We start from the raw sequence: 24,386 nt of genomic DNA on the forward strand, positions 1-24,386 counted from the left end.
CCCACCATTCTAAACCTCCTCTTTCATCAAGTAGTTAGTGGAAACTATAAAACATTTAAGGACACTTTAGCATTAAGTTTTCCTTATGGTCCTTGTGGGTTATTCAGATGTTGCACCAGGTACTTTAACAGTGAGATTCCTTCTGGTATTGGTGACATGACGCTGTTGAGCTAGGAAGGAGCGCCCAGGACCGTCTTTACAGGCACCACTGCTGCCAACCAGTCTTGCTTCCATACCTAGCTTCTGAAGAGTTAGGCTCTGCAAAGAATTCAAACAACATTTACACTATAGCAATAACACAAGAAAACAACTGGACATCTTTCATACAGAAAGCTCATGCCTACTCAGTATGGACACAGAATTTCTTTTACCCTATTTCTTATGTACCTTCTTGCTGCCATAAAAGATATGAACCAAAACTAAAGAATATAAGATTGTCACATTCTTAGAGAAAGTGTTAATTTTAGCTTATTATACTAGTTGTTCCTTTACTAAACCATTTATTTTTATTTTCTTTTTTTAAAATTTCTTATTAAAGTCTTTCTTTATGAAACTCTTTGATGAAGACAAATAAGTTTTTCCAATCCTTTTCAAAACAATAACAACATACTAAAAATCTTTGCAGTACTGCTGCAGGACAAGAGGATGGCTCTAGGTTTGGTTTAGAAGTACTGTGCTAAGGACACTGAACATCTAAAGCAGGAGTCTGGAAAACATTTAACCATGTCCTCCCCCATCTCAAGCCCAAAAACTTGAGTGCTATTGAACGTTGAGAAGTTTAGCCTGCTGCATCCAGCTGGGAGCTTGTAGCAGCAAAAAGCACATTACTAAAGGAAGTTGTGCCTATGGCAAATTTCAAGTCCCCTATTCCAAAGCACAAAAGGCAACCAGAAAACATAACAAAACAATCACTAAAATACTCTTTATGATGCTATTTCCCAAGTTATCTCAGTAGGATTGGAAACTCCAGCTAGAACTCACTCAAGTTTGTATTGTGGCTTGAAGTCAGAATTAGTAAGTGGAAGAGCTTGGTTCTTCTCCTTACTTCCTTGATTTTGGACAAGGCCAATGCCAACCTGCATGTTCAATTTTCTTCCTACATGGAGTCAAACTACTAGCTTTGTCTCTCAAGCACTTGTTATACAGTGAATTTAAAAAGAAAAAATCCAGCAGTGTAAGATTTAACTGTCACATGTGTTTTTCTTTCTGATTTCTGAGATACCAACAAATCAGTTTTGACCCACCTTGTTATACCATGCAGTTACTATTAGCTTTTCCTCATAATCACGTAACTTAGCAAGTTTGCATTCAGCCTGCAAGCAGAGAACAAAAATAATAAACCACACAAAAATAGTCTGCATAAGCTTATCAAAGTCCATGCCATAAAAGATATGCATATTTAATCATTTCTGCTGCAAGGTAACTAGAAGGCTTAGCAGTGTTAATAAAGGCACTTCTGTACATGACTATGAGACACACTGTAGACTACTTTCAGCAGATCAAAGCGTGTTTCTAAATTTTGTAAACTTTAAGGGGTGTGTGGGAAGTGCAAAGTCTAGAGTGTATCAGGAAAATCTATAAATAGTTTGACTTTCAGTTGAAAAAATTACTAAAGACAAGAACATACCTCTAGAGGCTAAGCATTCTTACTGTGTTACCAAACTGCTGTTATACACTTACCTAGTACATACACAGGGCAGAAATATGAACCCACAACATTTATAGTCAGATCTTTCAACCTACTGACTCGTGTTGAAGAATTTTTGTGTTTGCTCAGGTAACTATTCTAACCAGTCCCATCAATATTGCTATAAAACTGAATGCAGTATTTCTCTCTTCTTTTCTTGTTTGGTCCTTGGAATACTGCCACCAGGCCTTTCAGGATTTCAGTCAACCAGATTTTACTCTTCCACAGTTTCAAGATCTCCACTAAATGAAACCACTGATATCAGAGGACCAGCAGATACAAGTTAATGCTTAAACACCTAGTCCCTCAGACAAACTAAATTACATTACTACTGAAAAAGGTCAGACTCTGCAGCTCTGTACAGAGGAAAACTATTAGTCTTACGAAGTATTTCACTTACAGCTTTTCAAAGTGTTTAGAAAGCATCCTAATTAGGCTATCAGTTGTATGTTACTTTCTAAGTGTCACTTTCAAACTGCTCTGACAGATTTATACTAGGATACAAGGTTAATTAAGCCAAACTAAAAAACTCCAGGTTTGGTGGGCTGTGCAGTTTCTAACTCAGTGTAGCTTTGAAGGATACTGGATCATTAGGAAACAGTAACTTGAACATCTAGTACAGACAGCAGAACATATTCAGATGTTGTTATTATTATTAAATATATATACATTTTTACCTCTAGGGCTTCAATCTTTTTGTCTTTCTCCATTATCTGTTTTCTGAGCAACATTATTTCTGCTGAAGCTGGATTTAGCTTGGGGTCTAAGGTTTTGATCACCTGTACAATGCAAAACAATAGCATTACAAGTCAGATTTGATTCTTAACAGCTCAGCATCTCATCTGCTCAAAGTAGAAATGTGGAAAGACTGAGCTCTAACCTGGCAATTACAATGAACACAAGGCTGTTGCACCGGTTGTACAGATATCAAAGGGTACAAACAGATGATATCAAAGTGTACAAAGGAATCATTAGCACATCTCATGCTGTAGTCTAAGCCCTGTTCTCTCACATAGTTAACTGACTGCAGTTCAGCAATCTGACTAAAATGAAGAATGGAGCTACACATTTATTGGGAGCTAGACTCTCCATCAATCTAGTTCATTTATAAGGCAGGAATGTGTATGTTCAGAAACATGCCACTCACATTTCTTGCTTTCTCAAGGTACATTTTATATCTTTCTTCCATTGCTTTCATATCCTCATCTTTTTTTCGTAGAGCTGCTTCCAGCTCTCCAATCTTCTGGGCTATTGACAGAAATTATCAACAAAGACAAACAAAATAAAAACAGACATGGTACTTTCAAGGTTTCTGAGTTCTCTTGATTTAGCCAACCCCCAACAAACTCTTACTAAGACACAATTTCCCAAGTTCTTACTTTTGTTTCAGTTGTACCACAAGGTCCCAACTGACCCTGAACTCCTGTTTTGCAGAGTATCTTTCAAAGAAACTAAGCCCCAACAAACCTCTCCCTGCTCACCACTGCTTCAGTCTTAAAACTAAGCTGTAACACAAAGCCTTATCCAGACAAGTACCTCACAGCCCAGGGGCTAAGGGAATTGTTTCAGAAGAAACTTAACACAGTCTTATTTAGAAAACCAACAACAAAACTCACACAAACCAACAAACCACAAAAAAATCCACAGAAACCAACTTACGGTTCTGAGTGACATCAGGCTGGAGCTCTGCAAGGTCAGCTTCTTTCTTCTGTAACTCATCATGAACTTCATTCAACTTTTCCCTGTGAACAAAAGGCTGGGATAAGGATTAAGCTTACAAATAATTCCATGCACAGCTTTAAGAACTGAAAGCTGAAACTTGATGGGAAGAGTGTTTAAACTCTGGCTACTGAGAGGAAATGGAAGTATTATGTATTTTTAGAGAACCATAAAATTTTTGACTTCTGAATTGAGTCTTATTTGCCTAATACTTTAAGCAAAAAGGAAAATTAATAAAAATAATAAGATCTCAAGCAGCTTCTTAGCAGGAACTACATTAGCTGAAAGGATGGAAGTATTTTAGAAGGATTAAATAAGTTTGGGGGTCAGTAAGAGCAATGGTTTTAGCAATCTGTTGTAGAATCAGAACAGTTAAAAAAGCTATTGGTGATGAAAAGCCTATTAAGTGGATACTAGTACTGCAAGATTATCACGCTCAGAGAAGGCAAAACTAGAATGCTAATACTTAACTCACTAAATGCATGATTCTCAAATCAGTGGCTTAGAAAAGCAAGATATCCCTACAAGGACTTAGGCAATTTGTGTGCTACAACATTTGAATTATTTAGCACAAATAAGCTATTGTGGATACATGTGCCTTACTTACATATGTGCTGCCAGTTTCTGCTTCAGGTTGCTAGACTGAAAAGGAAAGAGTTAAAATTCAGCTGCATTTCAGTATTTCATGCCATGCAATGTTAAAGTGCTATTATGAATAGCTGAGAATATTTAGCACACCTAAATAAGGCAAATACAAAAAATCCTAAGAAAAATTCTTATTTTACATATATTTCTGTAACTATGCTCATATTTTTTGCATCACATAGATACCAATTATAGCACCTTTTAACTCTTTATATCACCATAATCATAAACCTAGAGATTTTAAAAGGGAAAAGGTAGAAGTGTTACAGCTCCTTAAGGAAGTGGAAGGAGGGATGTGGGAAGGCATGCCAAAATCTATAAGCTTTCGAACTGAAATTCATTTGGGGGGGGGGGGGGGTTAGTCACTCTCATGCTACAGAGTCTAAACTCATGAATGCAGTGAAGCCAAATCTGTGTTACTTTAACTGAATAAGTTGTTTTCAAGCAGGAGAGAGATTTTAGAAGACAATGAACAGCCTCAAATAAGATCTTTGCTTGTAAGGTCTTCTGAAAGGTGTGTATTTGTTGGAATTGTCAGGGGGAATTCTGGGCAATCCAAAAGGTCTTCTGAGCTTGCTTACTCTTACAACTGCACTTACTAGTGCCTTTCAAACTTAAAAACCACCAATCCAAAACAATCAAAACCCAACAAAAAACCCGAATGAAAAATGAAACCACTAAGAAAGCAGGATCCTGCTTTGGTGTTATCAGTAATAGACATACTAAAGGAAGAAAAGGCACAAGTGAAAACAGGCCTTTGTTTACACTGAAAGATTTTAAAAAAACTAGCAAGATGTCTTCAAGGTCAAGTAGTTTGAACTTTCACTTACTCCTTCAGTCTTGGATCCCTGCTCCTGTAAAGTCTTTTGCAGATCTTCAATCTGCTGCTGTAACTCCCCAATCCGCTCTTCATTTAGCCTTGAAGGAAAAGACAGTCATTACCTATCTAAATAGATCACAACAGACAATTTGGTTTTTCTGTTTGGTGCCTGGATGATAGTTTTTCAGAGGGTTTACCCAGCAGGATTTAAGCCACAAAGAAACTGACTACAAATGCTTTCAGTTTGACTTGAACTTCTGCTAAAACACACATGGCTGTTTTATTAGGTATTTCATAATGAAAGACCTAAAATAATTTTAAGTTTTGAACTTAACTATGCAAAATCCTCATATCCAAGGAAATTGTTTTCAGCATTCATTAACTATACAGAAGTTCACATCTCAGTGTTATAACATAAGTTCAAGTTTACATCCATTCTCAGACTACCAAGAATCATTCAGAGCTAGGAGCAACCCATGAGCAATGCTTCCTTCAGAGCACACTACACACAGATCTATTGCATCTTACACCACCCCATTTAAGCTACTTGTTTGCTTCATAACCTTTGGTTAATGATTACACTGGTGAAAAGGAAAAGGATAATTGGCTTCCTGCACAGTGCTACACTAGATGCAAGCCACAGGGCCACTCTGAATGTCCAGAGATCACTTTTTGCTATATTTTAAGCTACTGTTTCACCCATCACCTCTTCTCAGTTTCTAGCTCGTTCACTGTCCGATGCTTTTGCTCCAGCTGTTCCTGGAGCTCTGTAATACGCTCGTTTTCTGATCCTTCTTGTTGTAACAGAAGCATCTTATTTTCATGCTGCAGCCGAATAAACATTTCTCTGAATCAAAAACAAAACAATGAAGTCACTGTTAATTAAGAAAAAGATACCTAAGAGCAGGAGGTAATATCCCCGTTCCCTTCCCCACCCTTAAAGTGAGTGGAAAGTTGTTGTTCTTAAGGATATTGTTGGGGTAACAAAGCAATTTTCTATTAAAAGTTAACTTACAACTTCCAAACATCACAATGGTTTAAGAGATGAACGAAGTTTTAAATTAAATCACTCCAAAGCCAGATTTTACTATGCCTTTATGTTTCACTCTGCCAGACTTCAAAAATAATACTAGCCAAGCTTTTGCTGTTCTGTCTTAGTTGCTGTGTATTATTTATTCTGTCTGCCACTGGCTACACGATATGCTTTTAAGAAAGAATGCAAAGTAACTCTAGTACAGGGAAATCATTATGACCAGCTACATGGGGGTCCAGACAAACATCATGGAGAGAAAGCAAGAAATGTGATACAGAGTCGTGTTGCTGAAACCATTGATCTTGCAGAAGACAAGATTATGTCCCACCCATAAAAATCCCCAAACAACCTCAACCTTCATCGTACCTGTATTCCACTGGCAGAATTTCAGCAGCAAGATTCTCATGGCTTTTGTCACGAGATGCACCTGAAATTGCATAGGAAGTTTACTTTAAACAAACTTAAAGAAATCACTAATATACAGGGGAAAAAAAGCCTCTGAAGACAGAGCAATACCTGTTTGACTCAGGTGATCCTGCTGCATCTGTGAATACCGGAGCTCTTCGTTTGTTTCTTTCAATGCATCACACTGTACTATCAGTCTCTAAGAACATATATTTGAAGTGAAATTAAGTCATACTGCACCACTTAAATATAAGACAATAAACCAAATAAAATAACCAAATAAAATTAATCAGGAAGAGTACTGACACACAGACATTTTAAGACATACTTTGCATTTTACATGTGCATAGATACACAGAAGGCACTGAACTTCATTTTTATAGTAGCACTACTTCTGGAAAGGTTTTCCTCAAGCAGAACATTCGAGAGATTTACTAGGTGTTCAAACACACTCTCACTCAAATGACTTACCTCTTTTTCTTTGATTAACGCTTCATGTTTTTCTTCAAGTCGCTTCATTTCAAACGCCAGCTTATCAGCTCTTTTTGACTCTTCAGACAGTTTGTTATGAAGCTCCTGGACCTTTTTATGCAGATTACATATAAGTGATCTCAGTTATAAGCTAAACAACAAATTACCTCAGTTAATGAAAAGAAAAGCCTGCAAACCACAACCAGTCAGTTGAGAGAGCAACTACAGCTAAACTTTCCAGTTTAATTAACACAGAAAGACAGGAAGTCAATGGTGGAGAATGAAGTTTTTACAAATAAGAAATTCTAAGGGGCAACGCACCTTAAGTCTATAGGTTATTAAATTAAGATGTTCAATTTTCTTCATTCAGACATACCTAAATTAAATTACCTTAATTAAGATCACTATCATCACCTCCCCTATGAAGAGAGGCTGAGGGAGTTGGGCTTGTTCAGCCTGGAGAAGAGAAGGCTGTGGGGGGACCTCATTGCAGCCTCCCAGTCCCTGAAGGGAGCTTATAAACAGGAGGGGAATCAACTTTTAAAAAGGACAGATAATGGCAGGACAAGGGGAGATGGATTAAAACTAAAGGAAGGAAGGTTTAGATTAGATATTAGGGGGAAGTTTTTTTTACAGAGAGAGTGGTGAGGTGCTGGAACAGGCTGCCCAGAGAGGGGGTGGGTGCCCCATCCCTGGAGGTGTTCAAGGCCAGGTTGGATGGGGCCCTGGGCAACCTTGTGTAGCTCCAGGCCTGGAGATTGGTGTCCCTGCCTGTGGCAGAGGGGTTGGAACTCTGTGATCCTTGGGGGCCCTTCCAACCCAGACCAGTCTGTGATTCTACAATCTGAGGAAAAAAGTAACATCTTAAGCACAGATACAGCCTTACCTGCCTTTTGTAGGTTTCTAGTTGGGCACGTGCTGCATTGGCTTTCTTCAGCTCATCCTCCAGACTGACTGTGTTGTGCATATACATCATGTTGGTTTCCTGCAGGGACTTGACTTGCCTGCGGAAGTCATTCAGGTCCTGCAGCTTTTTACGATACACTTCAACAGTGGACTCCAGCTTACTTGCCTTGTCTGCAGTAGTCCTTAAAGTATGAACAGGAATTAGAAGAAAGAGTATGCTGCTTCAAAATAGATTAAAAACTGAAACTCTGCTTTCATGCACGTTCAAGGTATTTCTAAAGGGAGATGCAGCGTGCTGAACAGTAGAGTTAAATTTTATTGCTTTTATTTTTAAATCCATAATCAATGCAAGCTCATATTATGCAAAGTTCACTTATGAAAACTGAATTCACCACAGGGTTTAAGTGGGAGTAAGACTGACATTCATATGCCAAAAGCAAAAGGCAGGGTTACTATGTCAAATATCTCTAGGGAATTCTGTGTGGTGCAGTGTAACTACACCACAAAATCCTGTGTTAGATAGTCATCTCAAAGTACTTATACCTGGGAAGGAAAAACAGAGATGTTCTCATTGTGGGGTTATGTTCTGATTATCTATAATTATGTGTAATTGCACTATGACAGTGATCATTAGCAGATATGACCAAGAATTGCCAGCTGATCTTAATAAAAAAAATCTGCATGGTAAGAAAGTGTCTGGATCATAAATACACAAATTCATTTTAATATCTGTGTTTAATAGCTGTCATATCACTAGTTAAGATTTGTTTCAGATGTTATTTAAGAACCACTATAAGTTAGACACCTGAAACCACTTTTCTTTCCATGCTTTATTCATACTATTTTATGAATAGCAGACCTACTTTTGCAATATGATTTGCTTTGGATATTTCTTGGGAGGTCTGGTATATAACTTAATTCATACAAGCTGGAGTTTTAGTCTCATCAAGGTTAATGTATATTTCATCTTCATTTTCTTCATCACGTTGCTAACCTAAATCCAGCCTAGAATACTGACACCAAGCATTATGCCAAAAATCTAGCTGCATATATGCTTTTTTCCTGCAGAAGAGGCATTCTCTTGCCAGCACAAGTGTCCCTTTAACACAAATGCCCACCCCTCTTCTGAAAGTTTCTTAGTTCTTGCAGAATTTTACCTTCCATCCCACATAAAGAATTAATCCTGCCTCACGTAAAAATTTCATGTTGCTATTCTTATGCAAACAATAGACGCTATGCCTGAAAGGTTGTGTTCCACCTCTGCTTTGTGAAAGAGTCCTTTTCCAACACTTATTTTAGATCTTGTTCAGATAAGGTATACCTGCAGAAGTAATGCCTCAGAAAAATTGCTTTTAAATACAAAGCCTTGGATTTAGTCATCCGTGTGTGTGTGTGTGGGAAGCGCTCTATTACATACCTAAGAATATCATTTTCATCTTTCAAGGCTCTAGATTCTTCTGCCAATGAGGTTAGTTCATTGTTTCTATGTTGCAGTTCAATCAGTTGTTTTTCTAGGTCTTCACAATGGACACGATAATCATCTTTTGCAGCTTCAAGCCTACCAGAGCAAAAACAAGAACTCTGTTACGAATTCATGGTTATTGCACAGTTATTTTAGTGCTACAACTATTAAATAAGACAAAGGAAACCTATTAAGTAGAAAAATGGTACTGTAAGCATAGAACATTTTATTGTCTCCCTGTTAAATCAGCATTAATTGCATACTGCAAGTTTATCAGGGATCAAAAGAGAAGTTTTCCTTTCCCCCCCACAGCGTTCACAGAGGGAAAGACTAATATGTAAGAGAAATAGATAGAATAGAAAGATATGGTGGGTTTTAGGGGGGTTTACTGTTTTGTTTACACATAAAGCATTTGAGCACCCATTTCACCTTTCCATCACCTCTTTTCAAGTGTCAAATGACTACAATATGGCAATTATAAAGTAATATTTTTGTCTTTAAAATATATGTTCCTATGGTATTCAAAAGCTTTTATGGAAAATGAAATGGAAAATCCTGAAAGAATGCCAGCAAAATCTCAGGATATATTTGATATAACAAGTGAGGAATTTCATACCTGAAGTTTTCTTCTTGCAGCTGTTCCAGCTGCAACTGTGCATGAAAATACTTCTTTGCAACCACAGTATTTGGATCATCAAGAGAGTCATCTAATTGCTCTAGCCTGTCATTCATAATCTCATTTTCTGACATCAAGCTGTTTTTTTCTTCCTGGAGAGCAGCCACCTAGTGCAGATAAAGCAGAATCAACACTGTAAGACCTGTCCAACTGGAAAGATCTGAAGCAAGACAGCAGCACATCACCAAATTAGTTTATGAAAAAGGTTGAGCATTTAGAAACTTTAGAATGTAATTTACATGGCATACTTGAGCATACAGACGCTTTAGTGTGTGACAGTTACAAAGCACTAAAGGGAAAGTCCCTCTATAAAATAAAAAGAAAGAAATTTTTAGTAACTGAAACCACAGTCAAGGCAGACAATGTGATATGGAGAGAAACTGGCACTTTCTTTTTTAAAAGGATACCATGGACGCTGTACAACAAGCTTAAGTATTGGTGTAAAGGTACTCTCCATCTTACTCATACTTAACAATAAGCAGGATGGCACCGGCTAGCACACTAACACAGTACTGCCGTGCGCTCAGCGGCGGATGGTTGTGCAAGAAGCTGTTTCAGGCGCCGTAAGCTGGGTAAGCACACACACAAAAGGAAAAACCTAGACAGCTTTTATACAGAACATGCATTTTTTGGCAACAATCAAACAAGTTGGATACTGAAAAGTGTTCACAGCTAAGCAAATGAGAATACACCACTTTATTGAAACAGTAAGTATATTAACAGCCATAAAAAAAATGGGGAAGGATTAAGAGGATAGAACCTTTAAAGTTTTTTCTAGTGAGAGCTGTTGGGTTAATTTTAACATCCTGTCAAACATAAGAGCATGTAGCATGTGTTAGTTAACTGGCATTTAAACAGGGACAATAGGCTTTTTGGGTTATGTTTTCCTGAATCATAAAGAAAACCTACCTTTCTTATACTCTTGGAAAATATCAAGGAAGACTGAGACCTTACAAGTGAATTTATTAAGAATTAGTTTAAATGAGCAGTGTCAGTCAATATTATGGCTTCAAATAATTAAAACAAATAAATAAAAAGCATATAATGGTGACATTATTAGATTAAACATCAGATATAACCTAGAGTATGCAGTATTAAGACTGTTTATTTGTGATAATAATTTAAAAGTCTGGCACTCAAATGTAAGAAACAAAATAGTAGTTAATCTACCATGTCATTAGCTGTTGACTTTCTAGGTTCACTTGTGGTTGCCTTTTTTTTTTATATAGTAAATGTCACTTTAGATATTCATGCACACATAACATCTGTGAGTAGAGAGCAGATCTGAGCTTTGCTCTGCATACTACTTGCTATTTGAGGTTCAGCCACTCCATAAATATCCATAACATTCACAATTTTAGAATAATGTTTAAAAAAATACCCAACACCACCACACCCATCTCAGACTTAAAAAAAAAACAGAAGAAATTCCTATAAACACAATTCAGAGCAAGTTTTCATCTCCTCTGTTCCTTTTTGATAGCATTCTCTTTTATTATTTCCTCATAAGTGGTGACAAATTCAACACAAATTATGAAGAGATACTTGAAAAATACGTCACATTAATAAAGAACTATGGTGTCTTTAACTCATCTGCTTATATTCAGTAGTACCTTTCCCTCCAAAACCTTTCATTCCTTCACCTGGCCAATGCTATGCTATGAGCAACTGTCTTGTTGTAACCTATGATTAATTAATAAAGGAATCTCTAAGGAGAAGTTTCTGGGAGACAGGAGAAAGCCTGGGAGTTCTCTAGCAAGGCACACTAAGTTTCCATTTGGAAGCAGAATGTGCAAGTAATCTGTTATCCCAGAACCTCTAGAAGTGTCAAACACTTTCTGAAGTTTACCAACTGTAAGCTGTGAGTCCTGCTGCCAAATTAATCCTCTAGACCATTTAAAAGAAAATATTTTCTCCTGCAGCTTCTGCTCACAAGCATTTCTAGATCTCTGCTTTCACTAGGAAGCCTTACTACTGCCTCAAGTAAAAAGGAAATTCATTATCAATTTAATTCTAACAATAGCTTCCTGTGCATGGCAATTAGCAATAAGCTAATAAACTTTTATAACTACTTCCTACTTTCCCAGTCATCATCAGCTTTAAGAAATGTAAAGCTGCCCTCTTTTTGTGGCATTTTGGTTCCCCTCCAAGCCCAGGAGGCTCATACAGCCAGCACAGTGCTTTGCCTACTGGATGCCACCCAAACGTTCGTTCTCTTTGTACAGGATCTGAGATGAACTGGTTTATCAGATAAACCTCTTCCTACTCTCAGATGACAGTGCTATGAAGGAGGAATCAGATTTAGGGCTAACAAATGGATTTTTTAAAATTTTGTCTTTAAAAAGTTGATTGAAATGAAGAGTTCCTGTTAATTGTTGTGAACTCCCTTCTTATTCTAAAGGGTGACATGATTACCTTCTACATCCTTGAAAAACAAAATTAGGCCTATTATCAGTATGGTTTGAAAACATCAGTAAGGATCTATCAGTTTCCATTATTTGTATTTCCTGAAATACCCCCATGTTGCAACTGTGTATAAGAAAAAGTAAGTTTTAGACAAATTTCATACTTTAGTCTTTCATCAGCCCCTACTGAAAAGGATTTAATTTTCCTATGACTAAATCTAATGACTATTACATGAACTGGTTTGTTTTGGACACAGTTCAAAAGACTAGAGGAATCAGTGACTAGAAAGTTAAAGGGGCAATTTTTAAAGCAATGACAACATTGTTTTTATGGTACCTGCACCTAAAGGTAAACATAAAGCTAGCAGACCAAACAACCTTTGAGTTAACAGTTGGCACAGGACCTCAGCTTACCCTTCCATCAGAAAACTATTTACAGCAATTGCATTTTGGAGTACAGAACAATTACTTTCCCCCCCAATAAACAGCTAAGAATTCTGACAGAAACTTAAATAAATGCAAAATTCAGTTTGCCCTTCAGAGTTTCTGCATCTCAACAGCAGCACCACTGCATAATAAAGAAATAAGCCACTTGGTGTTTCTTACCTGTAAATCTAGCTCTTGACATCTTTGTGCCAACTCTTCTTTTTCTGCTAGTGCTTCCTGAAGCTCTTCCAAAGCTTTTTTAAGCTTTTAAAAAAAATAAGATAGTCAATCACTCTGGCCCATATCCAAAGCACAGTTCTACCTTCCAAAACGTGTCTGTTCATTTCACCTGCATTTTAAACAACTACCACATGCAGCAAGTAAATTATTGAAGCTCAGAGTAACACCCAGATTCAACACAACTCAGGCTAAAAGCGTAACAAAACCAAACATTGGAACATTTATGTTGTCCCAATTTCAAAATCTCTGCCTGTTAAATCAAATGCCCTTTGTCTCAGAATAGAACTACTGATGCTTCTTTATGAGCACGTACGTTTAAAGATAGCTTCATTTTATGTACAACACCTTGTACTGTTCCAGTTATCAAGAATTTTTATAATCCCTTGAAATAGCCTGAAGTGTTTAGCCTGACAAGGCTGAACTTTGTTGTCCCCCTAGCTCTTCTTGCAATTAGGTTTGTACTGGCCAGTTTTACCCCACCCAGGACGATATGGCAGTCATAGAATCACACACTGGTCTGGGTGGGAAGGGATCCCAAGGATCACAGAGTTCCAACCCCCTGCCACAGGCAGGGCCACCAACCTCCAGGCCTGGATCTACACAAGGTTACCCAGGGCCCCATCCAACCTGGCCTTGAACACCCCCAGGGATGGGGCATCCACCCCCTCTCTGGGCAGCCCCTTCCAGCCCCTCACCATTCCCTCTGTAAAGAACTTCCCTTTAATATCTAATCTAACCCTTCCCTCCTTTAGCTTCAATCCATCCCCCCTTGTATGGCATGGCATTTATTTTATTTTTTTAAAAAAGAAGCTATAAAATAGCACATAACTTGTCACTTAACTAGCACTTAAAAAATAGCATTACTTTAGTGTATATTCTCTGCCCACACCAGTATGTTGCTGTGCACTTTGTGGACCAGCACGGTTTCATCAGATCAGTTCCAAGCAGAACACAGACCAAACAGTTTACATAGATAGAAAAGAGTGCAATTTTTAATTGAGGGTTTGGTTGGCTGGTTGGGGTTTTTTTAACTTCTAGAGCTGAAGAGCAAGAGCAGCCCTATTCTTAATTTAAGGCATGGTAAGATACCAATTTATTGTTGAGGCCTGAACTACAGCAGAAACAAATATCAGGCAGTTACCTGCTGTTCCATTTCACCTGATGCATCACTTGTGGAAGGACCTGTTACTTCTTTGCTCATGAGCTACAGAAAAGTCACAGGAAAAGCAGGTTAAATTAGAAGTTATGTAACTGTAAATCCACTGTTTACTGAGTACCAATTGTATTTTCCCCCATGTCCTTGCATTCCTTTAATATATCAAAAACAGATTAAATAGTAAAAAAACCCTACTTCATGGTTGATTAACGATTTAAACCTAGAAGATTATTTTCTTTAAACTTTTTTTACCTTCCCCCTCCCCAAATTAACCAAGTCAGCATTGACATCTTCCTGGGTGGACCTGTGCTCTGTTATTGCTACCCCTGAGACAAGTTAAAAATGGAGCAAACCAGAGGATGGGATTTCACTCTATTGAATTAATAGTTATCACACTTCTTTGTGTCACATTAATTGCCATTAAGCAAAGAATGGGAACATAAACATTGTTATAATGGAGATAAGAGCTATGTACACAGTATGTCTGTCAACAGGAATTACAGTATTATTTCTGGATCTTCAGAAAGGTTTGATCAATGAGAATACAACAAACAAGGCATTTATGAATTTATTTCTCTCAATGGGACACATATAGCTTTAGAAGCTATATAATCAGTTTAAATCCAAGTTTTAAAGCAACTACCAACTCAACTGCTACCTTGACAAGGGTGCAATTACACAGCACATTTTCTTCAAGGTCAGTATTTTGCTTCACAGTCTTGAAGCTTGCACATGGAAGTGGTTGTAGAGCTATGCTGTGAGCTGGGTCACTAAGATGCTCCAACTAAGATCAAATTAAGATAGCAGGGGAAGCACACCATGACAAGAATATAAAAGATGAAGCTAGAGTTTGTTTGTGAGGCTGCATTGTTCTGACAGACCTTCCAGCATCTGATTTCCAGTTACAACCAGGGGAACCTTGGGTCCAAGACTATAGCACTGGAACAGGAATTTCAGAACCTGACTCCAGCATAATGGCAACTAGATGCATTTCTTGGGTGAAACAGGAAATCTGAAGCATTTATTGTCTCCACAAGTTGTAAGTCTGGGCATATGAGACTAAAATAAAAATCCAGACAAATCAGGGAAGTACTTGCAGTCTATTTGCTGATCTTTGCTTGGATGAAAGAATGCAAAGATTGAGAAACACATGTTTGGACTTCTCAAGTGACAGCATTAGGTTATGAATTATTACTTACCTCTTGAATGGCAGTCATGACAACATGTTGAACAGACTCTTCAAGGGTCATGATATTTTGTATGTGTTCTGTAAAAAAGAATTTGTAGTGACTCATGAGAGTGCTCATCTTAATGGAGTAGAGGCACACTGTTTGTACGATCCAGAAAAAGCTACTCTACTAAGCTTCTTCAAAACAGGCAGTGCTCTTTATACAAAGCACTACTATTAGCCAACAACATCATTACCCAGTAATATGGTAGATAAACATAAGAGATTATGATCACTTGAGTGAGGAAATTTACACCATGCATAATAGAGCAAGGAGATTAAGCCATCTGTATTTACATGGCTCTTTTTTCATATATGTACATATATACATAAGGTTTTCCAAAGTGTCAACAAGCTTGCAATTGAGTAAATAAATAAAACTTAATGGAAAAGAGTAATTGCCAGCATCTTAATTCCCAGTGCAGCCTGATGGCTTACTTCCCAAACACTGTGATGCAGTCATTTCAAACTACCTTGGAATCACACCTATTCTACCAATAGAACCAGCCTGAGGCAGAGATAACTCAACTAATGCAGCCTTAAGCCTCTGCAGACAAAAGGCAATTTCTACTGTAAGTTTTCAGTTTAATTTGCTTGATTTGCATTTCAATTGTGTTAAATCTTTGTATGTATTTTAACAAATATGAATAATCCACATGCAATTCAGGCTTTTTTTGATTTTCTGATTTTAGGTAGACTTCAGTCCCTTAATAGGTATGCAACATATTAACAATAGAGACTTTTTGATACATAAGAAAAAAGTTTCTACATGGGTTTACAATCACCTGAGGCAGCCTGTTGTTTGCTGAACAGATCAAGCTAGTGCCTTACCTTGTTTCCTTTCACAGTTGACTGCACAACCTAATATAAGCTGCAGAAGCCTGCCCAGCTCAATGGGATCCGAGCTCTCCGATATCCGGTTTAAGTCTGGAATAAGCTCTTCTGAAATCTGCTGACCTAAGAACTAAAACAAAAGGAGATTCTCACTTTTGTACAACAAGAATATCTGGTAACATGTAAAAAAATCTAGACTCAGTAAGCCATCCAGACAAAATGATCTATCAATTAACTTGTTACTATGAAACTTATGGAAGGGAAGTATTTTAAACATTAAATGTGTAGATGCACATTAAAAATACCCCTTTTGGGAGAGGATATAAATAGCAGTATCAGATAAGGAAATGTGAAGAAGCCTATATAAAGCAGATGTTCTAAACTCATTTATTACAGGACTTTATTGCTAAAACTCAAGTGATTCACACTGTGCCTCTCAAACATCCATCCCTCAGTGTGGATGTGTGTTTGGGGGAAAAGGGTACTCAATCCACTGCTAGCCAACAGCCTTTACCATACTTGGCACATCAGAGTTTTCTCTGAATAAGGCTAAATTTAATCTAGCAGCACTGAAACACACATGCTAGACACCTAGCAATTATTTAGTGCAAGTAAGGGTTCTATAAACTTGTTCTCACCAAACCACAAGTTTTGAAAGTCTATTAACTGGGGGTTTAGTTAACTGGCCACTTATATGTGAAAAAGCAACAATAGTAAATTAAGAGTTCTTGGACTAGTCCTCAAATTAGAGAAAATTAATTTATTCTACCAACATAATTAAAAATGCTTTCAAATTCAGTTGCTTCCCAGTCCTTCAAAACACTCCTCATAAGCCTGAAGAAGTTCTACTTCTGGGCTTGCCAGAGAGCCTCAGCCCTGGCAATACAGAAGGGCTTGGCACTTGGTATCATAACAAAGCCCAGGTGAGACCAGAAAGCCAGAAGATGATACAGCTAGTTTTTCTATACCATACCCATTAAATAAATGCAATTAAGCTGCACACAAATTTGTTTGTTTATTTTTTTAAACCCAAAACACAGCACTCTTATGGCTACTGTATTCACTCTGCATGAGAAAGAGCAAGCTATAGTTATTGCTATGTCCAAGAGGATTCACAGCTTTTATATCCACTCAGACCTCCCACTTAACCAGGTTATTATGTACTTTCTGCCAAAAATTTTCCTTAAAATAAACTACTTTTCCAAGAAAAAAAAAAACCAAGGTGAAGAAGGACAATAATCATCATGTTTAACAACTAGAACAAAAAAAATGCTGCTGTGCCATACCTCATGATAGTAGTCCATAATTCCTTGCAGTATCTTCTTCAGATTACTGGACTAATTGTTGCACATGAAAGATAAGGTTACAGCCTTTTATTAAACTTCTCAATTTTACTGAAATAAAATAATAACTTATAATAAAATATTTACATTGCAGCCCCACAAGAGGACCCTATAATGACCAGGCAAGAGAAATATTTCAAATGAAAATCCCCATGCAACAATGCTGGCAGGCAATAATCAGAGAGCTTCAGTTCATTTCAAATAGCCTTAAGAACTCTGAGCTTAATTCTGTAGTTTTAGGACTGCTAGGTACCCACAGGACAGACACCATATCCAAGCCCACACACTTCAGCACTGAATACCTTTATTCTCCAGTTGTCACCAACATCATCTTTAATGCGATTGAGCCAAGAGGCATCAAACCAAGCAACATCTCTGAAACAAAATTAGATGAGGAAATATCAATGAGGACAGACCTAAATAAATAAGATACCAGATTCCCAGCATTAAGTCATCCAATGTCTGACTGCAGTGCCTAATGAAGCATGAACTCCTGGAGATTGCAAGTTATACCTATGTCACAGGAAATTTCCATCTTGCTGGATGCAGTAAGACACCATTTCCCAGGGCAGGAGGAATATCAATACATGCTTGAGCTAGCTGCAGCTAAGGACACAAGGATGTGAAGGCCTTTGTCAGGCTGAATTTTTATACCAAAATAAAATGATCACAGCACTGTAAAGAAACATCTTCTTTTGAGTAGTGCTGACATTAAATTTGGCGCCTACTGTCATATATTTGGGTTTCCCAACATTCAGTACAATTTGTCAAAGGCACTTATGAAGAAGAAAAGCATTACAAACTACTGGCATCTCATATTTTTTGTATGCCTTTGGTTCCCCTGGGCAGAAATGTATTTACTTTGACAGCATGAATAAGGATAAAGGATGAGTTGCTGAAGGGAGGTGTTTACACACACTGAGCTGCTAAGCAGTGCAGTCACAGAATATCTAAAAATGCCTTAATTTCTACACCATACTCTTTATTAGCTGCTCTCAAAGCTCCTAATAAAAGGTAATTACTTTCTCCATTTGCATATTAAGCAACTTGGTTGTAAGGAAGTTTGTGCAAAGCTTTTGGTAGCCTAGTACCACAGATGCATGGGAAGTGACCCTCAGTGAAATCTTCATTAGGGATTCCCAAATCAGTTTTTGCCATGCCCCAGGAAAAGAATGAGCTCTGTCTTTAACACAGCACATTCTCAAGCTGACAGAGGGGGGGTGTTCTGGTTGGGGTTTTTTGGCTTTTGGGGGCATGGAGGGTGGTGTTTAAGTAATTTCCTAGTAATAAAGAATATGGTTTGAGCAGGAGATGGCAATATAGACTATTATCTGAGCCAACAACAGTAAAACTGCAGTGATGACAGTTTCAATAAAACTCATGTTAGAACCCACTGAAGCAACAAATTTGCAAGTTTCAAAACTACTGTGTCACTAAACCCAGGACCATGTCATCACACTAATACAGTGAGTATTAGTTTGCTTTTTATTAGCAAACTATTATTTTTAATAATAAAATTGCCATTGAAGTTTCACAATCCCTTTTTTTCCACACAAATGGTAAATTATCTTTTTAATTCTAGAAATTAAATCTAAATCAACTGAGCAATCCCAAGAGGAAATGGGCACAAAGACATGCCTTTTGAACTTTTTAGTTCCTTATTCCCAAGAGGAACACATTGTCTGAAGCATGGATATCCACAAAAATAGTATTGATGGGAAAAGTGAGAGATGGTATCATTCTTGCCTAATTACTCTTCAGTATGAATACTGCAGTATTGAATTTGTATCTCATCACCTTCTCCATTCTATCAAAATATTATCCCCAAAACACCACCAAAGGCATATTGTATCTTCTGCTATAAACTCACTCTTAAGTTTCTGTCTACTTGAAAACCAAGCATGCATTTCACACACAAACCCCTCAAGAAATCAAATACCTCTTCTTCCAGCTTAAGCATCAACTTACATTTGGTGAAGTACCTGTGCCATGGCAACCCCATTAGTCAAGTCCTGAACATCTCTGCAGGGTGCAGCAGTATTGAAGGTCTGCAACTAAAACAGGGGAAAACATTGTGTTTCTCATTCTGTAGACAGAAGATTAGCTATTTCCCTTTTCCTCTTTAAGGCACATGCAATTACCAGGATGTCTTTTTGAATAATGCCATTTAAGCCAACCCAATTATCTTAATACTTGTGACTGTTGGTTATGAGTAGCAGTGCCATGCTTTGCTTTTTCAAGCTACTTCTCCTGTTGTGAATCAGGTTATGCAAACTCAAGTCATATTTATCCATCCCTCCAATTATGTTGCAGTGCTTAGTTCTGGACACATAGCAACCTAAACAAAAAACAGCATCAGAAGTAGTCCAGATTAAAAAAAGAAAATCCAGTCTTCTACAAGAAACACTTAGTAATACAAGTTATGACACCCCTGAAATTATTTGGGGGTTAAGAAAGTGAGGGAGAAAATTATACGAAAATAGTGGATGGCACAGGTGCCTGAGAGCTACTCCACACTTCAAGTGTATGAACAGAGCTGCTGAATACTGAACCATTTCAAGTCTTGTGAGTTGGCAACATATTTCCTTGCAATTCAGGAATTCCAAGGTTGCTCCAAAGATGTTCCTGTTTCAAAATGCAACTTCAAACCCAAGAAACTTTACTATAGACATCAGTTGCCTTCTCCAGGAGCTCAAGTCTTATCAACCTCTAACACATCCATTCTCCTCCCACTCTGCCTTTCACAGGACCAACAGTCGTCAGCCAATCCTCATATGGAAGCTCTTCCACATCTTCCATGAGAATGGCCATTTTTTTCCTCTTAATTGCTTATCTGCATTTCTTTTAAGTTCAGGCTTCTTTATGATGATTAATAAAATAAAAAGGAGAAAGTTTGCTGTTAATGCTATTGAAATATGTATATGTGGAATAGAATGGAAGCCAGAGCAAAGCCTTCCATTCTCTGTGCAAAAATTGACTTGCTAAACTTCTTGTGTTTACAATGTCCTAAATTACCTGTCCACCTGTGAGATGGCTTTCCCAAACACACTGTGAAAGGTAAGCATCTGCAGATGTCACTGCTGAATGACTTTGTCATGGGTGTTTGGGAAATGGATCAGAGCAGTAGAAAAGCAGTTCCTAACAGTGAGACACTGAGACAGTTGTCATCCATTCCATGTCTATAAAGAGTGGCCACATACTCTTGAGTATTTCCTTGCTTCAGAGCTCTAAGGAGTCTAATGAAACCAAGAAAAATAGGCAGAGCCAAGGTGCTTTCTTAATTTTTTTATTTATTTAAGAAATGTTTTCTTTAAATCCTGTATTACAACAAGTGAGAAGTCAGTAATCCCTGGCTGGTTACATAAAAGATTAAGTAGAATGCCACAAACTGAAGCAGCTGTGATTGACAGCACTGATTTCTAATACTACTACAGCCTTAATGCCAACACATACAAGCTTACAAGTCAAGACTGAACATGCCAGAATTCAGAGTTTTATGGCCCAACATCATGATGCTGCCATTTGGATACTCTAAACTAAAGAAAATGCTAAGCACAGGTACTACCATTTCACCCAAGCCTGTCAGAGCAGGTAAACAAAGCCTTAGAAAACCCTGTGACACCGCTTTATGTATGTCAGTATCTCCCAGAATAGAAACAGCTAATTAAAATTTAGCAAAAAGCAGGACTGGGAGTCCTAATTTCTCCATATATTCAGAAGTTTCATCAGCACATAGAAATAATATGAGAGTAAAAATATTAATTATGGCTCTCCAAGCCCCATGCCAGTCCAATCATTTCCTCAAAACAGATTTTCACTGTACTTGGAAAACCAATTAAAGTAGTAGGCATAGGAAGGAGGTTGGTAGAAGCAGCCACAGACTTGAGGACTGTAGCAGTACTCTCTTTTTTTTTCCCCCTCCAAATTTGATTAGTTTTACTAAATATAGCTTCAAGGACATGCTCCTACTCCCACTGAAAACCATTTCATTAATCTAGTTTAAACACACCCTGTCACTTGCTGCTTGCAAGAGAAGCAAGTATTATTCTCTCAGACATGCAGCTATTATGCCCACAATATACAACTGGAAATTTAATTTTATAGAACATAACATTTAATGCCTTTTCTCTGGATCTGCTGAAGGCTCTACCACCAAACTGCTGTAGATGAAAGTGTCCACTTCACACAGTGGAAATCAACCTATCCAGCTCTGGGGAAGGTATGCCCTCATTTTCATCCAGATGATGTAGGGCTGAGGTTCTTCATTTTACACCCAGATTATACACAGGAGGTACAGAAGGTCTGTAGAGTCAAAGAGACTTTAAAGTTACAATGAGCATTTCCATTCTGAATCCCAGAATAGAGCAACTCAGCCACTGAACAGAGTTAATTACAAATGCCAGCAGGGCCAAACAGGGGTACATCTATTGTGGAGAAAGCAGTCTGTTTATGATGTTACCCTACATCCAGGCTCTAGTTTGAAAACAGAGAGAGCCTCAGAGCACTACAGTACCAAAAGACACTCAAGAACCTTTCGCTCTAGTGCAGTAAACACCTACTGTAATGGCACCTAAACACAGCAGATACTACTGCATTGGTAGGCCCACCACTGCTCCTATTACCACTACACTCCCACCCAGAGGCAGAAAATGTTCAGGCTTACTTCATAGATACTAACCAAATCCATCTTTCTGACTCAGAAAATTGATTCTGCAGCAGACTTCTGAGTTCAGTCTTAACAGATACTGCTCAAGTAGAATTTCCTTGGAAACTCATACCTATTTTCCCTGTAATTTAATCCAACCCTATTATGTTTCTCCTATAACATCCTTAAAATGACACCTGGGTTGCAGAACCAACAGATAACATTTTCATCCAATTTTCTCTTTCTCCTCTGGAGAATGCATGCTAAAACAGAAAGTTCTGGCAGCAGAACACAGAAAATAGTGGGCATGGCTTCACTTTATTAATGAGTAAGCAGTGAAATCTTTAGGACCACACAGTTGCAGAAGCCTTTTCTCCTCAGATGTACAGCACTTCAGCCCCTGTTCCACAAACATGCTCAACTTCAGAAGATCATTTTTTTCCCCCTAATATTCGGCGTGAAGTTCCAGGTGAAAGGATGTTTGAAAGGTGTCTTAAGTGTTAACAATGGCTTTCCAGTTGTAAAGTAGGTCCACGAAAAAGGGTGCTAAACCTGAAAACATGCATCTGGCAATACATCTGCTGAGTTTTGTATACAAAACCTGAACACTGTTGGATAGTTATTTACATAAACAACACTACACAAAGCTCTTTCAGTTTAAGCCTACCTAAAGGTCCACTAACATTCCCTTTAAGATTCATGATGTAATTAGAGCTATGCACTGTGATGACACTAAAAGTGAGAATTAGGCTTAAAATATTTTAAGCAGGAATTGTAGAAAGTGTACACAGCTGCTGAAAGGATTTTGAGACAGAGTTCAGGAATGCATTTGCTCGAGTTGCTTCACTGACTTGCAATCAAATGAGAATGGGGTCATTCTTAACTACCAAGAGGAAAACACAGAGTTAAAGAAACAAAAAGAAAGTACACATAGCTTAACAAAAGACACCAACTCCAGAGAGGTATCTATTAGACAACTGACATACTTAAGACCAACAGAATACTGAAAGCATACAAGGTGACTAAGAGGAAAACAGAAGGATGAAAAGAAAGGAGGAAACAGGCTTTCAGTGATTTATTATTAAGGACTCATCAAAATTTCTGTACTGTCATATAGAAAGTTAAAGGAATGCCTACTCTGGTTTGACCTACTCTGGTAGGTGTTGCTGTCACTTTTGCCAGTTTCATTCCTGGATCTCCATGATGCTTCTAAAACACTCCACACAGGTAAAACACCTGCTATTTCTAGAGAAACCCCTCACACAAGGTAACTGCAGCCTTCCCTGCCAAGATTTGATGGGAAACTTTATTTAGCAGGGCTCATTATCATCGAAAACATCGCATCTGCAAGAACAGAATTACAGACAGGGAACCAGAAGAAGCGTGGAAAGAACAAGGGGTAAAAAGAAAACAAGCTTGACTGATGAGCCGAGCAAATAAGGTGCTTCTTGCCCAGGCAGCACCACACATTTAGGTACACTGTGCCTGACTAATGAATGGTTTAACCTGCTGAAAGGCGGTGTGCAATGTTCTGCGGTTTCTGGTCCTGTGAACTCCACTCGAATTACTTGCATATATATATATATTTAATGGTTAATTACCGGGTAGTTTCCACATTGAAGCCACGGCTGAATAGCCACCAGCTGGGCCTATAGGATATTCAAAAGGCCACGTCTGCGCTCCAAGGGCGCTCGCAGGACCGCTTTACCGGTTGTGAAACCACTGATTTCCCAGGCGGGCCGCGCTACCGCAGTCACGCCGCCGTCCCGACCGCCTCCAATCTCTGCTCCCCTTGCCGCCTGGGCAGCTCTCCCGCCCCTCAGGGCACCTGACAGGAGCCCCGGAGAGCGGGCGGTTCACACACACACACACACACCCCCGCCGCCCGGGCGCAGAAGGCGCCCACCCGGCCGCGCAGGCCGCAGCCCCCGCCGCAGAGCTGGCTGGCGCCGCCGCCAACCCCAGCCCGGGGCCGTCGCCCCCGTCACCGCGGCAACGGCGCGGGACCAACAGGTGCTCTCGCGCCGCTCTCCACCGCCACCCCCGCAGGCGCGAAGCCGCCCGCCGCCGCGCTCCGGGGTCTGACAGGAAAAGGGCTTCCCCGCCGGGCCCAGGCCGCTCCTGCGGGAAGCCGCCGCCCCCGCCTCGTCCTCAGCAGACCCCTCGGGGACAGCCAGGGCGTGTCGGCGAAGGGCAGGGAGGAGCGCAGGTAGGGAGGACCCTGCCCTACTCACCCAGAGGATGAGGCTGTCACAGAGCTGTAGGTCCGCGGGCTTCGCCTCCAT

The 24,386-nt window shown here is 38.8% G+C and overlaps 1 protein-coding gene across 1 annotated transcript; it reads right to left on the reverse strand.

The window, feature by feature from the left end:
• Nucleotides 1–99: 99 nt before the first annotated feature.
• On the reverse strand, nt 100–24,386 carry HOOK1 (hook microtubule tethering protein 1; the record flags this gene model as incomplete). Its single annotated transcript, XM_084265856.1, has 22 exons — nt 100–258; nt 1,245–1,313; nt 2,365–2,466; nt 2,835–2,935; nt 3,347–3,429; nt 4,014–4,048; nt 4,882–4,969; nt 5,578–5,718; nt 6,271–6,331; nt 6,421–6,508; nt 6,781–6,891; nt 7,667–7,868; nt 9,104–9,244; nt 9,765–9,931; nt 12,836–12,919; nt 14,037–14,099; nt 15,251–15,318; nt 16,111–16,243; nt 17,400–17,450; nt 17,759–17,831; nt 19,425–19,510; nt 24,336–24,386. 22 exons carry the CDS (start codon nt 24,384–24,386, stop codon nt 100–102), a joined length of 2,157 nt encoding a protein of 718 aa, XP_084121982.1.

The sequence above is a fragment of the Gallinula chloropus genome (genome assembly GCF_964237585.1).
Source record: "Gallinula chloropus genome assembly, chromosome: 6".
Lineage (NCBI taxonomy): Eukaryota > Metazoa > Chordata > Aves > Gruiformes > Rallidae > Gallinula > Gallinula chloropus.